The following is an 18,364-nucleotide window of genomic DNA, read 5'->3' as shown; positions in this document are numbered from 1 at the left end:
CACGAATTTCTGAGCTCAGGTGATCCGCCTACCTCAGCACCCATCCCAAAGTGCTGGGATTATAGGGCTAAGCCACCACACCTGGCTTCCACTCCTGAATTTTCATTTACTCCCCACACCTCCCCCACACCCACCTGAAGTGAAGACTCAAAGCCCAGAAGAAAGAGCACCTTTGAAAAAATGGTCACAACTGCTCCAGCCTGTGTGTTTCCCCAGGTTCCTGTAGCAACCAGGTAGCTGTAATTCAGGGACAGAGCCAAGAAAACCTGCCTTGGACAGGTAGATCTCTGAGTTGGGTATTTTTTTTTTTTTTTTTTGAGACAGAGTCTCGCTCTGTCGCCCAGGCTGGGGTTCAGTGGCGTGATCTCAGCTCACTGCAAGCTCCGCCTCCTGGGTTCATGTCATTCTCTTGCCTCAGCCTCCCGAGCAACTGGGACCACAGGTGCCCGCCACCACACCTGGCTAATTTTTTTGTATTTTCAGTAGAGACGGGGTTTCACCGTGCTAGCCAGGATGGTCTCGAACTCCTGACCTCGTGATCTGCCCACCTCGGCCTCCCAAAGTGCTGGGATTACAGGCGTGAGCCACCGCGCCCGGGCTGAGTTGGGTATTCTTAAAGCTGAGATGTGCAAAGATGCGGATGGGGCCCACCTGTAACAGACTGTCCCACTTCCCAACTGGTATCAGGTGTCACTGCAGCAAGAGGGATTTAGGTTAGACCAGGGATAGATTATTTGCAATGAGCAATGAGTCGCAGATCTGTGGGGAGCCATGGAGCACCACATGTCACCAAGGAGGGGAAGTATAAGGGACTTGCGCAGGCTCTTCTGAAAAAGTATGGATTTCTTCTTGAGAAATGAGGATTTTCTGCAGAACCACCCATCCTCTTTCACTTTTTGGCCAACACTAAACCTTCCCAGAGTGAATGCATGCACACGCATTCAGATTCAGATCTACACTGTCATCTAAATATTCCACTCTTTTTTTCTTTTTATTTATTTGTTTATTTTATTTAGACAGAATCTTACTCTGTTGTCCAGGCTGGAGTGCAGTGGTGTGATCTCGGCTCACTGCAACCTCTGCCTCCCTGGTTCATGCAATTCTTCTGCCTCAGCCTCCCAGGTAGCTGGGATTACAGGAGCACACTACCATACCCAGCTAATTTTTGTATTTTTAGTAGAGACGGGGTTTCACCACGTTGGCCAGGCTGGTCTCGAACTCCTGACCTCAGGTGATCTGCCCACCTCAGCCTCCCAAAATGCTGGGATTACAGGCATGAGCCACTGCTCCCGGCCCCCTTTTTTCTTTTTGAAGAGGGGTCTCACTATGTTGCCTGGGCTTGTCTTGAACCCCTCGGCTCAAGGGATCCTCCCACCTCAGCCTCCTGAGTATTGGGGATTACAGGCATTTACCACCACACCTGGCAAAACATCCCATCCTTATCTTGCTAGTAGGATTATAAATCTCTTGAAGAAGCTATGTTTGTTTGTTTTCCCTTACTGGGGTACTCCCTAAAAATAGATATGGTGATTCTTACTGTTTTAAATTTGGTAAAATTTAAATCCCAAGGGATACCCCAAATTTGCACCTAAGAATGCTCCTGTCCACATCACACAGCCCCCCACATGTGACACATACATCACAGAGAATGCATCTCCAACCACCCCACATGCATCACCTTCTTCTCTACATTTGGCCCCGAAGCACTCTTTCCTGTTCAAAGTCAAAGGTCACCTCTGTGATGCTGCCTCTGAGTCAGACGCCTATAGGTGTCTTCTACAGAAATCTATTCATAACTTATCTTAGCATATTTTATTATAATGATGTTTGTCTGTGTGTCTCACCATTAGCCTATGAGTTCCTAGAGGATGAAAACTGTCTTTGTACATCTAACATCTAGCATTAGTACATAGTAGGCGCTCAGTAAATGCTTGTTGAAGGGAGGCGTCAATCAATGAAATGCAAAGCACACAAGTAGGCTCCAGGGTCCCCCAGGACAGAATGGATGTGTGATTGCAGCACTGGGATTGAAGCTGCAGCCACCGGATCTGCAGGATTCCATAAGAGGCCTGGGAAAGATCAGTTCTGCCTCAGAGAGTCCACGTCCAGAAGAGCAGGGACTGGAGAAGCTCAGTGGGGAAAGCTGGGAAAAGCTGGGAGAGGAGTCAGAAGGGCTAGGGGGTCACCCGACAGCAGAGGGATGTTGAACAGTGCCCCCCAGCAAGGAGTGCTGCCACCAGCTGTCACTCAGAGGGGCCAGAAACCATCCTTCACTGTTCCTGGCTCTGGACTCCCACTTCTGCCTCTCTGCTGCCACCATGGACCCCAAAGAGGCGAGCTAAGCCTCTGAGTTCATTAGATTCTATCTAGGGTTAAGACAAGAACACCACCAACAGGCACCACCATACCACCCCACCAGCCAGTGCAGAAGCAGCCGGGCGGTGCACTCAGCCGGCTGCCTCAGCGGCCTCGTCAGCCCCCTCCTCGTCTTGCTCGCCATTCTGGAGCCTGCGCACGATGCGGGTAAGGTCCAGGCTTCGTGTCAGTGTGTCCAGGAGCATCTGGTCCTTCTGGACGCCTTCTATAAACTCTTCCAGGGAGAGTTCCCCTGGGATAGAGAGAAAGGGAATCAGGGGTAGGAGGGTGTTCATTGCTGCAGTCCAGAGCACAGAACCGGGTTCTTGCCAGGGGCAGGGACAGAGCCCACGTGAGGAGAAGTCAGAGCCCCTGCTGCGGGTGCAGCAAGCAGAGGAACCCAGAGCCCAGATTCTGGTCCAGGGGTCCCTAAAAGCCAACTTTGTGGCTGGGGCAGAGGCAGGTGGAGGAAGTGACCAGCACGGGGGCCTTTGGGCCTCTCCTCCCTTCCTCACCCTCTCCTTTAGTGACCTTCCACCCCTGGTGACCCCACATCCATGGTGACCCCTCCGCTGGGGAGCCCCTCCTCGGCCCCCTCACCATCCCCGTTGACGTCAATCTTGGAGAACACTGTATCGGTGAACTCCTCTGCAGTCATGGTGGTATCGCTGCAGGGGTTAATGGCGCGAATGGCCTGGGAGGGAAGAAGGGGCAGAAGTGAGAGGGGCCCATCCTTATCCTATCTCAGGGGTGGGATTGGGGACGGTCAGAGCTTGTCCGGCTCCCAAGAGCAGTGAGGAGTAGAGTGCAGGGTACCCGGGGGCCTAGGCAGAGCTGGGACTCAAGAGTCAAACTTCTATCGTCTTTTGGTATTGATGAGGAAACTGAGGCCCAGGAAAGGAAGGAACGTGGCCTGGGTCACGCAGCTGGTGAGGGCCACAGCTGCCACCGGGATCCTCAGTCCCACATCCTGTCTCAATCCTGAGATTGCTGTTCTAACCCTGGGCTCTCAGCTCCGGGTCCCACCCCAGGCCGCTGCCCCCAGCCCTGGCCGGGCCCTCTGCACCTGGATGATGGTGAGCAGCTCATCGCGGTCAATGCAGCCGTTGCCATCTACATCGTAGAGCTTGAAGTACCAGCGGAGCTTCTGTTCCACCTTCCCCTTGAGGACCAAGCTGAGCGCTGCCACGTACTCCATGAAATCAATGTAGCCGTCCTGGGCGAGGGGCGCGGCCGCCTTGAGCCCATCTGGGCCCCGCCCACTCCAGCCTCAGGCCCCGCCCATCATAACCCAAGGCTCCGCCCATCTCGGCAAGCCCCAAGAGACGCTGAGGGGAGACCCGGACCCTCGGAGGTGCGGCGAGGGGGCCAGCCCTGTCTCCGCCGTGACCTATCTGTCTTCCTAGACGCCCTATATAGCCCACCTTGCCTACTCCAGAGGCTGCCAATCAAATCTAATAAGCCAGCATCCACTGGGGTGTGAATGGCTGGCGCTGTCTGTTCACAGGCATCTGGGTTTTAGCGAGCGCTGCCTGCTTCCCTGTGATTGTCAAGCATGAGCCTTTCCAGTAGGGGAAATGGGAGACGTGTGCGTAGGTGGGAGGAGGAAGAACTGCACCCCCAGGGATGGGAGCGTGGTTTGGGTGAGCTTTTGGGAGTTTCTCACCCTGCTGCCTGAGGGGCTGAGGCCCCCGGAAGGCCTTAAACACTCTGAACCCCACAGTGGGCTCATTCAGTCCCAACACACCTCCCAGGACTGTCATCAGTACAGAGCCCAGAGAGGCCCCTAGACAGCACAGCTTGAATAAGCAAGAAAACTGCTAAAGAGGTTTCCTCTGGGGGAGGGGACACCAGGTGAGGATACTTTTGCTCTTCATTTTTTATCTTTCTGTATTGCTGGAAATTTCTACAATGAATTGCTTTTGCAGGTTTTTTTTTATGTCTAAAAAGGGGCAATGGAAAAGGTGTGGATTTTTGTGCCAGAAAGACCTAAATCACCTTGGATAAGTCATATGACCTTGAGTCTCCGTATTCCCAGCTATAAAATGGAATGACAGTGTGCACTTTTCAAGATTGTGGTATGCATTAGATTCAATGAAAATATATAGCAATACTAACTTGTCTTAGTGCTCTCCATGGACTTCCTAGGCTGAGTGCTTTATTCATTTTACTCATTTAATCTCAAGCCACCCCCAAGAGGTGAATATTTTTGTCTCTAGTTTGAATGAGAAAGCCAAAGTTGAGAGAGATTAGGCCAAACAGCTAGTGAATGACAAAGCCTCTCCTAAATCATCCTATATCAGTACTCAAATGCAGATGGAGATTTACATTGATTTGTGTGCACCTGTGTGATTGTCAGACAAACCCAAGCCCAGACAAACATTTGAAGTAAGCAAAGCAAATGTCCTGTCCCCCAGGTTTCACTCCCCACTCACACTCTGTACTCCCCAGCCCTGCACATCTGGTGCAATACCCAAAGATACAACCATTTTTTAGTGCAAGGGCTGGCACTTGCACTAAAAACTTTTTAGTTTTTTTTAGAAAATGGCAAACTTTTTCTGTAAAGAGCCAAAGAGTAAATATGCAGCTTTGCAGCCAAACACCCTCTGTCATTTTACGTGAAAGCAGCCATAGACAATTCTCTACATAAATAAATAGATGTGGTGAGTTCTAATAAAACTTCATTTACAAAAACAGGCCTGTGTGCTGTCATTTGCCTATCCCTGTTTTATTTAACTCCTCTCTGTATCAAAACTTCTGGACAGGTGCAGTGGCTCACACCTGTAATCCCAGCACTTTGGGAGGCCGAGGCAGGTGGATCACCTGAGGTCAGGAGTTCGAGACCAGCCTGGCCAATGTGGTGAAAACCTGTCTCTACTAAAAATACAAAAATTAGCCAGGCGTGGCGGTGGGCGCCTGTAATCCCAGCTACTCAGGAGGCTGAGGCAGAAGAATCACTTGAACCCAGGAGGTGGAGGTTGCAGTGAGCCGAGATCGTGCCATTGTACTCCAGCCTGGGTGACAAGAGCAAAACTCCATCTCAAAAAACAACAACAAAAAAAACAACAACAACAACAACAACAAAAACTTCCCAACCCTGTGTTCCATCTCCTAGCCAATCTGCTAAACTGCTCCATGCTGATGACAATGGGTCAAGACAGTATTATGCAAAGTGTGATTGTGTACCATGGGTGTAGATGAGGCAGGTTGGGTGTTACAAAGTCACTCTTCATTTTGATATTTGCAGAGTTAAATTGATGTGTATTATAAAATAACTAGCCATTAAATTCCTGATTTCTCATATATTCATTCACTCATACAATGAATATTATTAAGCACCTGCCACAATCCAGGCACTGTTCTAGGAACCAGGGATTCAACAGTGAACAAGACAAAAATCCCTGCCCACATGGAGCTCACATTCCAGCAGGGGGAGACAGGCGATAAACGTAATGGTGAAATGTTATTTAAATCTGGTATTGGAAGACGACAGGTGCTTGCGGGGAAAGGTGGGGCTAGGAAATGCAGAGGTGGGAACCAGTCCCAGTTTTAAACAGAGTTTAAACCAGAAGATCACGGCAGGGGTTAGTGAGGAGACTTCTAAGCAGAGACTTGCAGCAGAGGAAGGTGTAAGCCGAGCAGAATTCTGGGGGCAGAGAGGGTCCCAGGCAGCACAAAACCCCTAAGGCAGGGGTGTGTGTGGCATAAGGGAGGCCAGACTGCCTAGAAACAAGGGGTTGATTTACTTTCAGTGGAAAGACAAGGGTCAGGTTTGGTACAGTACAGGTGGTGCTTGCATGGGACACACATTAAGACACGGTTGGCTCAGCGTGGTGGCTCACGCCTGTAATCCCAGCACTATGGGAGGCCGAGGTGGGCAGATCACCTGAGGTCAAGAGTTTGAGACCGGCCTGGCCAACATAGTGAAACCCCATCTCTACTAAAAATACAAAAATTAGCCAGGCATGGTTGTGGGTGCCTGTAATCCCAGCTACTTGAGAGGCTGAGTGAGGCAGAAGAATCGCTTGAGCCCAGGAGGTGGAGGTTGCAGTGAGCCGAGATCACGCCACTGCACTCCAGTCTGGGTGACGGAGCGAGACTCCATCTCAAAAAAAAAAAAAAAGACATGATTAGGCAAATACAGGGTCGATGTGCCCCAGGGTTGCCCTCCCCCACCCCCACCGGCGTCATATGTGTGACTGTAAGGGTCCTTCTGCAGACATGTCTTAACCCAAAGGGTTTTCTTAGCAGGTGAGAAGATGAGATATGTTGCTGTTTGGGGGTAAGGTGTGAGGCTCAACCATCCATTCGTCCTTCCCCTCCTGTTCAGGAGTTATTCCTTCTTCAGGAGCATTTTGAGTGTTGAATGTGATGATGCCATCCCTCCCAGTCTCTGTACACAGGCTCTGGACTCTGCTCACCTGCTCCCGCTTCGGGAAAGCCCTTGGGCTCCCTCATACTACACCTGAGGTTGACACTCAAAGCCCATAATCTACTTTGGTCCCTTATCCTTAAATATTAGTGAGTTTTAAATAGCCACTGAGCCCCAGCTTTCCCAAGAAGCCCCACCCATGATGGTGCCTGGACCTTCTGGGCAGCGAGGGAAGGAACCTCTCCCGGGTCTGCAGAGGACACGCGGCAGCGCCTCATTGCATCCTCACTTTTCAAGTGAGGGGCCACAGGGCGGGGAGCCACATTTGCAGACTTGGGAGAGCCACATTTGCAGCCACAACTATGTCTTGACCAAATAGTTCCAAATGAATGGAAGATTTACTATGAAAACCAACAAACATCTTAACTAATGCTCCCAACATCCACGGCATCATGAATATACTGGGACTGAGAGGGGAAATGATGGGCTCAAGGTCACCCAGAGGATGAAAGCTAGGGACCCAAACCCACAGTCCCAAACTCACCTTTCAGTGACCCCTCTAGCTTATCAATTAGGAAGTCCTTACCTAATGCGTCCAGGTGGCTACTGGGGAGACACAATTTGACCATGGTGTGGAACTTCAGGCTCACTTGAGAAAAGGTGATATGAGGTCACTGGGTATTTTGAAGTTGGGAGCATTCTGGATTCTCCAGGGACCAGGCAACCCTGTCTGTCTCCAGTCCTCATGTCCACAGAACATTATAAGTGTCCTGCCCATGCCAGACAGCGAGGCTGGAGAATCATCATCTTGCTCCCTGCTCTCTGCCCCTCCGCCCACATCCTTGGGAGCTTCAGAGGGTGTTTTCAAAAGCACCACGTATAGACCAGCACATCGCAGGTGTTCAATGACCATCTTGGAAGTGTTTACACTCGTTTTGGAGTAAACCAAGATATGCCTGTGGCAGAGGCGGAGGAAGCCATTGGATTCAGCCTCGGATTACACTAATGTATGGGCCTCTCTGTCTTGCCCTAGAAAGTGAGGGCAGGGACAATGTCTGATACATTTCTAACCCCCCAGTGCCTGATTCACAGTTGGTGCTCATTAAAGCACAAACATTAGATCTGTTGAAACCCTAGTGTCAAAAACCCACCTCTCAAATAAACAAATGACTGTATAAATGAAGTTGCTCCCCAGCGGACACTTCTATGCTCCTCTCTGCTCTTCCTCCCCCCGAGCTGGTCAGGCTTCCAGAGGGGTCCCTCCAGCACTTCCCCTCCCTGCCACTGGGCCCCTGCTCACCTTGTTGAAGTCAAAAGTCTCAAACATCTGCTCCACGTACTGGCTGGCCGACGGGCTCAGGTTTTTGAGGCCGAAGAACTGGCGGAACTCATAGAGGGTGAGTTGGCCAGAGGGGCACTCAGTCATGAACTTCTTGTACCACTGGTGGCACTCAGTGCTGCTCAGCTCCTCCACTGACTTTCCCTCCATCACGTTGCCCATTGCTCAGGCCTTCAGGGGGCTGACGCCTGAGATGGACAGGTCCTGTTTGCTGCTCCTCGCCCAAAGGTGTCTTGGCCGACAACGGGGCCGTCCTCTCTCACAGGCCTGAGTCCTTCAGGCCTGAGCAAAGAAGGGCCTGATGGATCAGATGGTACCGGGAAATGTGGAGAGGAAGAGAGCAGAAGAAGATGATGGCCCACACTCAAACTCACAGATGCCAGAGAACTGGTGTTGAGTCTCCACTAAATCCTTGCAGCCCCAGTGGAGACTGTACCCTGGAGAAGAGAGCTGAAAATAGAACAAGGCTTAGAGAACAGAGTCCTTAGCCTTGAGCCGTAGGTGAGAGGATTTTTTAACCCAGTTTGCAATCTTCTAATCCCTTCTTACCACCACGGAGTGGGTGTCAGCCAGAAGCTGCTCTGATCCTATGACCTTTGTGACCTTCTTCTCCTGGTTTGAGTGGATTCACAGTGGTTTTGGATTCTGCCCTCAATCATGGAATTGAGGTATATATGAGATAGAGCTGGCTTCTTGTCCAGAGATGGCCAACTGTGGGCTCTTGACAGGGCTGCTGTGTACAGTTATCCAGGCTGTGCACTGCACTTGGCCATCACAACTGAGGGGGTCTAATCATACCATGGGTGTGCTAACATTTGAGGGCACCTGGGTGGATGCAGAGTCTGTGGGCTTCCAAGATAAGCCTTGAACAGCCAGAGAGAACCCCCTCCTACATTAGCCTGCACCAGTACACAGAGATGTGCACACACATACACACACTCATACACACTGGTCCTGTTCTGGCCACACTCTCATGTTCCTGAAGGTTGCATCTCTCCCATCTTGAGAGCCCTGAATTCATCCTTCCATCACATCATCACCATCACCTACTAGGGGCACAGGGCGGGGGACATGGAGTGTGCGCCTGGTGCCCTGGGGTATGTGTGAGTGTGAGAGTGCAAACACACAGGTGCATGGGTGAGCTGCTACCTGCTGGTCCTGGAAAGCTCCCAGGCCAAGCCTGGGGGCCTGTCTATGCAGCAACAGCTTTCTCTGATGCCTGGTGGGATGCGTACTCCCTAGCCACACACTTAAAAGCTGGCTCATTTATGGAACCAGCATTTGGGTGCAGGTGCACTTAACCTGGATGCTGCCAGGAAAGCTTAAAGCCAGCGCTTGCCCTGCCCTGTCTTTTTCTCTTGTTTGCCTTCCTCCTTTACATATGGGGCACACCCAGGTCTCCTAACTCATCTAGAGGGAACCACTGCCCATATTTCTGCTTTCCCCACCAGGGCCTTGGACACTTGGTCAAGTTGTGCACTGATACACAATTTATATGATTTATATAAATAATATATAATTACATGTAAATAGATTTATATAAATATACAGTTTATACAATATATAACATATCAAATATATGTGCATACATATCTCAGAATGGGCTAGGTTATGCTACAGTAACAAACCACTCTAAAATCTCAGTGGCTGAAAACAACACAAGCTTGTTTCTTGTTTACATTACTGGCTGGGTGACCTTGAGCAAGTAACTTAACCTCTCTGGGCCCTAGTTTCCTCATTCTTAAAATAGGAATAATGGTGCCCGTCTGATAGGGCTGTTAAGGGGAGTAAGTGGGGCTGGGCACGGTGGCTCACACCTGTAATCCCAACATTTTGGGAGGCCGAGGCGGGTGGATCACTTGAGGCCAGGAGTACGAGACCAGCCTGGCCAACATGGTGAAACCTCGTCTCTATTAAAAATACATAAATTAGCCAGGCGTGATGGTGCACACTCCTGTAATCCCAGCTACTTGGGAGGCTGAGGCAGGAGAATCGCTTGAACCCAGGAGGCGGAGGTTGCAGTGAGCCAAGATCGCACCACTGCACTCCAGCCTGAATGACAAAGCGAGACCCTATCTCAAAAAAAAAAAAAAAAAAAGAGTATCTGAGTTAATATAAGAAAAGCATTTAGAACAAGGTCTGCCCCAGGGTAAGTGCCCCATAAATCTTGGCTATGATGTTATGATTTTGTATCTATTACATCAGCATGTCTGATGTGCTGTTCACTACAATCTAGGTGCACTTATACTGCATCTTGGACACAGCAGCATCCCTGGGTTAGAGCCAATCATGCTCTTGTCCCTTTAGCCCCATTCACTCTGGGCCCTGGACGGCCAGAAGGGCTACGTGTAGGAACAGACATCCAACCTGCCTCACACAGGCCACCTACCAGCTGTAGTCAGGCCCTAGGGAAGGTGGAGGCCTTTGTTAAAGCCTTACCAGATCCAGGCTCACGCCTGTAATCCCGGCACTTTGGGAGGCTGAGGCGGGTGGATCACAAGGTCAGGAGTTCGAGACCAGCCTGGCCAACATGGTAAAACCCCATCTCTACTAAAAATACAAAAATTAGCCAGGCATGGTGGTGGGCGCCTGTAATTCCAGCTACTTGGGAGGCCGAGGCAGGAGAATCACTTCAACCTGGGAGGCGGAGGTTGCAGTGAGCCGAGACTACGCCATTGCACTCCAGCCTGGGTGACAGAGAGAGACTCCATCTCAAAAAAAAAAAAAAAAATTGTTCATAATGAACATATGTTGCTCACAAAATCAAAGAGGATAGTTATTTTTGAAAAAGAGACAAACTGGGACTGTTTTACCTCTACTCCACATGAATTGATTGACAGAAGGTATATGGGGGTGGGGAGCTGGGTTCTTCCTGCTTCAGTCAGCTTCTCCACAACAAGTTAAGGGATGGGGAGAGAAGGACTCCTTCTGTGAACTTGCTTGGGGCCCAGCTGGAAAATGTGTCCTTGCCGAGGACTCTCAGGCCCAAGTTTGGGAAATGAAGAGGTTGGGGACAAGGCAGCCGCTCATCTTTCCCTTTCTATTTAAATCCCTCTCACTCTTCATGTGTGAGTACAAATGGCACCTCCTCTGTGAAGCCTTCCCAAATCTCTCTCAAATATCTTCCTCCCGCAGCATACTGACATTTTGCTTATGTGTTGTGACAGTTAATTTTAGGATTGGATGAAGGGATACCCAGCAAGCTGTTAAAGCTTTATTTCTGGGTGTTTCTGTGAGGGTGCTTGCCAAAGAGACTGGCATTTGAATTCATGGACTAAGTAAGGAGAATCTGCCTTCAGCCTATGTGAGTGGGCACCATCCAATTGGCTTAGGCCTGGACAGAAGAAAAAGGCAGGGGAAAGGTGAATTCTCTCCCTCTCTCTCTCTCTTTCCTGGAGCTGGGACACTCTTCTCCTGCCCTTGGACTCCAGGACTTGCACCAGTAGCAACCCCTCCCCGCTCTCACGTTCTCAGTCCTTCAGCTTCAGACCCAGAGTTACACCATCAGTTTCCTTGGCTCTGAACCCTTTGGGCTTGAACTGAGCCATGCTACTGGCTTCCCTGGTTCTCCATCTTGCAGATGGCATATTGTGGGACTTCTCAGCCTCCATAAACATGTGAGCCAATCCCCCTAATAAATCCTCTCTCACACCTCTATATATAATCCTATTGGCTCTGTCTCTCTGAAGAACTCTGGCTAATGTGTGTGTTATATTAGTTTTCTATGTTGCATAACAAATAACCACAAAGTCAGCAGTTTTAAAACTACATGCATTTATTATTATTATTATTATTATTATTATTTTGAGATGGAGTTTCACTCTTGTTGCCCAGGCTAGAGTACAATGACACGATCTCGGCTCAGCACAACCTCCTGCCTCCCAGGTTCAAGCAATTCTCCCGCCTCACACTCCCGAGTAGCTGGGATTACAGGCATGCGCCACCATGCCCCGCTAATTTTGTATTTTTAGTAGAGACGGGGTTTCTCCATGTTGTTCAGGCTGGTCTCAAACTCCCGACCTCAGGTGATCCACCTGCCTCAGCCTCCCAAAGTGCTGCGATTACAGGCATGAGCCACCGTGCCTGGCCACACATTTATTATCTCACAGCTTCTATGGGCCAGGAGTCCAGGCACAGCTTAGCTGGTCCTCTGCCTAGGGTCTCACAAGGCTGCTCTCAGGGTGTCACCTGGGCTGTATTTTCATCTGGAGGCTCAACTGGGGAAGAATCCACTTCCAACTTATTCAGGTTGTTGGCAGAACTCATTTTGTTGTGGCTATGTGACAAGGGAGCTGGCTTTTCACTTGACATTGCCTGGCGGACACACTCAGGTCATAGAGGCTGCCCTCTGTTCCTTGTTACACCAGCTTCCTCACCACGCTGCTTATTTCATCAAGTCAGCGAGAAGAGTCTCTCTGCAATCTGCTAAAGTCTATATAACCTAACGTAATCCACAGAGAGACGTCCCATCACCTTTGCCATATTCTGTGGGTTAGAATCAAGTCACGGGCCTCACCCACACTCAAAGGGAGAGAATTTTACAAAGGCAGGAACAACAGGAGGTAGAAATCACTGGGGTCACCTTAGGGTCTATTATGACATTCACTCTTCTACAATAACACAGACATAGCATTCATTTCTTTCCGGAAGTATTATATAGGCAACTCTTTCTTGCCAGCCTGCTCTAAGGAACCCAGCAAGCTCACAGAGGGTGGAGACCATTGTGTTATTTGTGTCTCGCCTGCCCCCTGCTCCTGGCACCACACATTCCACATAGTCGTGCGCTAGTTGTTCTGTTTGCCCGGCCCCCACTCATTCTCCTCCTTTCTCCTCCAGCTCTGAGCCCAAAGACTGACCCTACAGACTGCATCACCCAGACTCTGCTGCCCTCTTATTTCAGGCTGGTTTCATCTGCTGAGAAGCTGGAGGAAGACTGGAGGGTGGAGAGGGAGAAGAGCTGGGACGTTTGTTGTCCTCACTCCTCCCTGCCAGCTCAGGGTTGGGGCAGCGGTTATTTCCTTCCACCTTCAATCACCGCTCCTGCCATAGCTCTCTGGGCTCCTGTAATCATGGCTCCCTCCCTTTGCCCCGCCAGGCATGATAAGGGCTTCCCTCTCGCTACTGTCTGGGTACATCACCATTCCCTTAACTATGCCCAGCTCTCTGTTAATAGTCCCCACATCAACTCTCCTAAATTACCTTTTTGAGAGTAATATTTGACTGACGGGCTTGAGCCCAGTAAAATATTGAGTGCGTGCATGCATGCACATATGATTAAAGAAAGAATTCTTGGGGCCGGGTGCGGTGGCTCACGCCTGTAATCCCAGCACTTTGGGAGGCTGAGGAGGGTGGATCATCTGAGGTCGGGGGTTCAAGACGAGCCTGGTCAACATGGTGAAACCCCGTCTCTACTAAATATACAAAAATTAGCCGGGTGTGGTGGCGGGTGCCTGTAATCCCAGCTACTCCAGAGGCTGAGGCAGGAGAATCGTTTGAACCTGGGAGTCGGAGGCTGCAGTGAGCTGAGATCGCGCCATTGTGCTCCAGTCTGGGCAACAAGAGCGAAACTTCGTCAAAGAAAAGAAAATAAAAGAGAAAAGAAAAGAATTCTTAGGCCGGGCAGGGTGGCTCACACCTGTAATCCCAGCACTTTGGGAGGCGGAGGCGGGTGGATCATCTGAGGTCAGGAGTTCGAGACTAGCCTGGCCAACATGTTGAAACCCTGTCTCTACTAAAAATACAAAAATAAGCCGGGCATAGTGGTGCACGCCTGTGGTCCCAGCTACTCTGGAGGCTGAGGCAGAAGAATCACTTGAACCTGGGAAGCAGAGGTTGCAGTGAGACGAGATCGTGCCATTGCACTCCAGCCTGGGTGACAAGAGTGAAGCTCTAAATCAAAAAAAATTCTTGCCAGGTATGGTGGCTCATGCCTGTAATCCCAGCACTTTGGGAGGCCGAGGTGGGTGGATCACAAGGTCAGGAGATCGAGACCATCCTGGCTAACATGGTGAAACCCCGTCTCTACTAAAAATACAAAAAAAAAAAAAAAAAAAAAAAATTAGCGAGGCTTGGGGGCGTAGTCCCAGCTACTCAGGAGGCTGAGGCAGGAGGATGACGTGAACCCAGGAGGCGGAGCTTGCAGTGAGCCGAGATCGCACCACTGCACTCCAGCCTGGGCGACAGAGCAAGACTGTCTCAAAAAAGAAAGAAAGAAAGAATTCTTAAAAAGCTAAAATTGGATGAAACTATGCTTGTTGAATAGGTGCACAAGCCCTGTGGGGTGGGTATTATTATTGCCATGTGAGACAAAAGGGGCTTGGGGCAGAAAATTTAAATCACCTGCTCAGGTTCACGAGCATTTTAGTGGTGGTACCAAAGTTTTCCCACCTCATCATCATGCTTTTCTCCTAAGCCTTCACACCCTGCAGAAGGGCTGGATAGAGCCAGGGGGACCCCACGAGCCCCTCACTCCAGCGCCATCTCCCTCAGTCCTCCCCTTGTGGCCCTCTGCCCAACAATTCCATTGACAGAGAGCTTGCTCCCTTTGAGGGAGGAGGGCCCCCACCCCTTGTCTCCAGCCCAGGGTGGGAATGGAATCCCCTGAGACAGGGATGCCAAGGCAAGGAGGACTGAGATCAACACCAAGGCCCCAGGGAAGCAGTATGCACAAGGTATGCGTTAGGGCACAGAGGGCCAGAGTACAGGTCACACAGCATACACAGGGAGGATTCCCGCCTTCCCTGGCTGCTCTGCCTGCAGGAATCCCTCCTGGGACAGAAGCCAGATCAGAGGAAGAGGCTCCACCTGGTGGAATGGGGCCGAGGGGAGGGAGGATGGGGCAGCTGCAGAGAGGTAGGAAGACAAACCAGGAAGAGACAGGAGGGGCAGTGATCCAGGTCAGACTAATCCCCCCCTAAGGCTGCCTGCTTGCCCCTCCACTCCACAGAAACACAGAGGGACCCTGAGCACAGGTTCAGTTGCCTCCTGGGCCTATCTCAGTCAAAACAAGGTGGTACCTTGGCCAGTTTCTTTAAAGGGTTTCTAAGGGCGTCCATGGAGGCTGCATTACCAAGGTGAACCTCAAGAGGGAGCCCATTCTCCAGGGTAGGGGAGGAGGCGTTTGTTGTGGGAGTGAAGACGCCTCATGGGGACCCTGCCCCTCACCCTACACAGGCTATAGGATCTGGAAGGGAAGGGACGGTTCCTGTTAATATCTTTGCATCTTAAGGACACAGCCCACAGGGTCTGTTGGGTGACTGACTGATTGAATGAGCAAGACTTCTAGTTATACATAGACTGAAAACTTCCACTTATCTCTGCTTCTTTTCAAAATCCCACTAAAATATGAATAAATGCATGTTTTAAAGACAAAAGGAGGCCGGGCGCAGTGGCTAACGCCTGTAATCCCAGCGCTTTGTGAGGCCGAGGCGGGCGGATCACCTGAGGTCGGGAGTTCAAGACCAGCCTGTCCAACATGGAGAAACCCCGTCTCTACTAAAAATACAAAAATTAGCCGGGCATGGTGGTACATTCCCGTAATCCCAGCTACCCGGGAGGCTGAGGCAGGAGAATCGCTTGAACCTGGGAGGAGGAGGTTATGGTGAGCCAAGATTGCACCATTGCACTCCAGCCTGGGCAACAAGAGCAAAACTCCGTCTCAAAAAAGGAAAAAGGGGCTGGGCACAGTGGCTCATGCCTGTAATCCCAGCACTTTGGGAGGCCGAGGCAGGTGGATCACCTGAGGTCAGGAGTTCAAGACCAGCCTGACCAACATGGAGAAACCCCGTCTCTACTAAAAATACAAAATTAGCAGGGCATGGTGGCACATGCCTGTAATCCCAGCTCCTCGGGAGTTTGAGGCAGGAGAATCGCTTGAACCTGGGAGGCAGAAGTTGTGGTGAGCTGAGATCCCACCATTGCACTCCAGACTGGGCAACAAGAGTGAAACTCTATCTCAAAAAAAGAAAAAAGAAAAGAAAGAAAGAAAGAAAGAAAAGAAAAGAGGAAAAAAGACAGCAGATACAGGGGTTCTAATAAAATTTTGGAAAACAAGACAGATGGACAAGTGGTAACTGTCTTTCTTATGAGAGTGGAGAAAGTCGAAACCTAAATGCTTTCAAAGAGGAGGAGCCTGCGGAGCTCAGGACAAACCTATTCCTGCTGCAGGAATAGGGAGGCAGAGATACCAGGTGCCCCTGAAGGCTGGGATGCAGCACAGGTGGAGCAGAAAATAGGACTGGCCAAAGTTTGCATAAGGAACACTTAGCTTCTCCGATGCCCTCCGCAAGGCAGCAGAACAGGCATCTCCCGGCATCAGTCCCCTCCTGACCCTGATTGAAGGTTCTTCTGGAGATCTGGGCCAGAGAGCCGCTAGTCTCTAGGCACAGCCTCAGGAAGAGACATGTGCCATTCTATAAATGGAGCGTTAAAAGAAAGTCTCCATATGGACAGTGAGAAAACCACCATGCGCCTTCCACCACCCCAGCTCATTCCCGTGGCTGGCTCCTTGAACACTGATGACCAAGCAGAAGGAGAGACCTGGTGCAGATGCCAGATGGTCTGAGGCCAGCCAAGGCTCATCAGGCATTTGAGGAAAACCCCTAACTCAAAAGAGAGCCTACGGCAAGCCAAGAGGAAAATGCGGATTCTATGCTGTTAGGGTCGCCTCGAGGGGTCTCCACTTCCCTCCACACTGCTTACCATCTTCTCAAAGAAAGACCCACAGGACAGCCTGGCCTTGTTGTGGGCTGCTTGTCGGGGTCTCTGGACACCTGTCTCTCCTTCCCACACCAACCCCAACCTCTCCTGCACAGGAATTATGCCCCACAGAATACACCACCATACCTACAGAGGGACGAGACTCCTAGGAATGAAACCAGCTGAATTCACCCTGTGGTGTGCTGGTAAATGTTTAATGATGAGCTCTCTGGAAAAAAGAAACTCCAATTTGTAGGCATTTGCTCACTTCTGTGGTGTAAATGCTCCCACCACAGCTGATTTCAAACTGCCAACAGGAAGTCACTGATTGTGGGCCGGGTGCGGTGGCTCACACCTGTAATCCCAGCACTTTGGGAGGCCGAGGTGGGCAGATCACAAGGTCAGGAGATCAAGACCATCCTGGCTAACATGGTGAAACCCCATCTCTACTAAATATACAAAAAAAAAAAAAAAAAATAGCCGGGTGTGGTGGCAAGCACCTGTAGTCCCAGCTACTCAGGAGGCTGAGGCAGGAGAATGGCGTGAACCCGGGAAGCGGAGCTTGCACTGAGCTGAGATCACGCCACTGCACTCCAGCCCGGGCGACAGAGCGAGACTCCGTCTCAAAAAAAAAAAAAAGGAAATCACTGATTGTGGAGTAGGGAAGACATGGGCACAACCAGCTCTTACAAGTCAGTACGAGCTGGCTCCAGCACACCACTGGGGTACCCTCTGAATGGCAGTGACTGGGAACTCACTCAGGCCCCTGCTGTGAATCCAGTGCCCTCTGCCTCCATCCCCCTCTTCCATGCCCCATGACCCATGAGCTCAACTAGCCTCAGAGCCAGCTCTTCTAGACCAGAGGAGATGGCAAGGATGGGAAATCCTTCCCCCACCAACAAACTACAAGTCAGAAGCAGCAGCTTTATGTAAAACTGGGTCTGGGAGGGGACCTAGAGTCTGTGTTCATTCCCTGCATTCTTCCTCATTCTGCAGCAGCAGCTCCAACCAGGGTAAGATGACCTTGTAAGAGAGCAGGAGTCATGGCCAGTTGATGGATCTCTTCCTTTTTTTTAATTAATTTTTTTTTTTTGACGGAGTCTTACTCTGTCACCCAGGCTGGAGTGCAATGGCATGATTTCGGCTCACTGCAACCTCTGCCTCCCGGCTTCAAGGGATTCTCATTCCTTAGCCTCCCGAGTAGCTGGGATTATAGGCACCTGCCATCATGCCTGGCTAATTTTTGTAGAGACGGGGTTTCACCATGTTGGCCAGGCTGGTCTTGAACTCCTGACCTCAGGTGATCTGCCCACCTTGGCCTCCTGAAGTGCTGAGATTACAGGTGTGAGCCACCACACCCACCCTCTCTTCCTTGGAGGGGTCTGAGCCTGGACCATCGGGAGGCTGGAGCTAGGATGGGCTTTGCTTGGGACTCAGGCTCTGGAGAAGGGTTGAGGTTACTTTTGGGGTTAGGGAACTGAGAATCAAGTCCTTCCAAGTCTTCAGAAACCTCTGGACATAACCTTACTGTATAACATCCCCATGGCCTGTTTACCTACCCACAGCCACCCATTCAGATGCCAGGGAAAGGAAGGACAAAC

General features: G+C 50.6%; 1 protein-coding gene across 1 annotated transcript; it reads right to left on the bottom strand.

The window, feature by feature from the left end:
• Positions 1-1,797: 1,797 nt before the first annotated feature.
• GUCA1A (guanylate cyclase activator 1A) lies at positions 1,798-8,516 on the bottom strand. The gene is made up of 4 exons (XM_016955486.3): positions 8,028-8,516; positions 3,422-3,571; positions 2,956-3,049; positions 1,798-2,608 (listed from the first exon to the last, which is right to left on the bottom strand). Exons 1-4 carry the CDS (start codon positions 8,226-8,228, stop codon positions 2,448-2,450), a joined length of 606 nt encoding a protein of 201 aa, XP_016810975.1. The 5' UTR covers positions 8,229-8,516; the 3' UTR covers positions 1,798-2,447.
• Positions 8,517-18,364: the final 9,848 nt, after the last annotated feature.

Source organism: Pan troglodytes, chromosome 5 (assembly GCF_028858775.2).
Source record: "Pan troglodytes isolate AG18354 chromosome 5, NHGRI_mPanTro3-v2.0_pri, whole genome shotgun sequence".
Lineage (NCBI taxonomy): Eukaryota > Metazoa > Chordata > Mammalia > Primates > Hominidae > Pan > Pan troglodytes.
Note: the sequence above shows the minus strand (reverse complement) of the source record. Positions and strands in the feature narration are given on the sequence as shown.

Coding starts and splice junctions, on each gene's coding strand:
- GUCA1A (XM_016955486.3), bottom strand. CDS start 8,228: ATGGGCAACGTGATGGAGGGAAAGTCAGTGGAGGAGCTGAGCAGCACT. Junction 3,572..8,027: donor AGACTTTTGACTTCAACAAG/GTGAGCAGGGGC, acceptor CCCCTCGCCCAG/GACGGCTACATTGATTTCAT. Junction 2,609..2,955: donor GATTGACGTCAACGGGGATG/GTGAGGGGGCCG, acceptor TCTCTATCCCAG/GGGAACTCTCCCTGGAAGAG.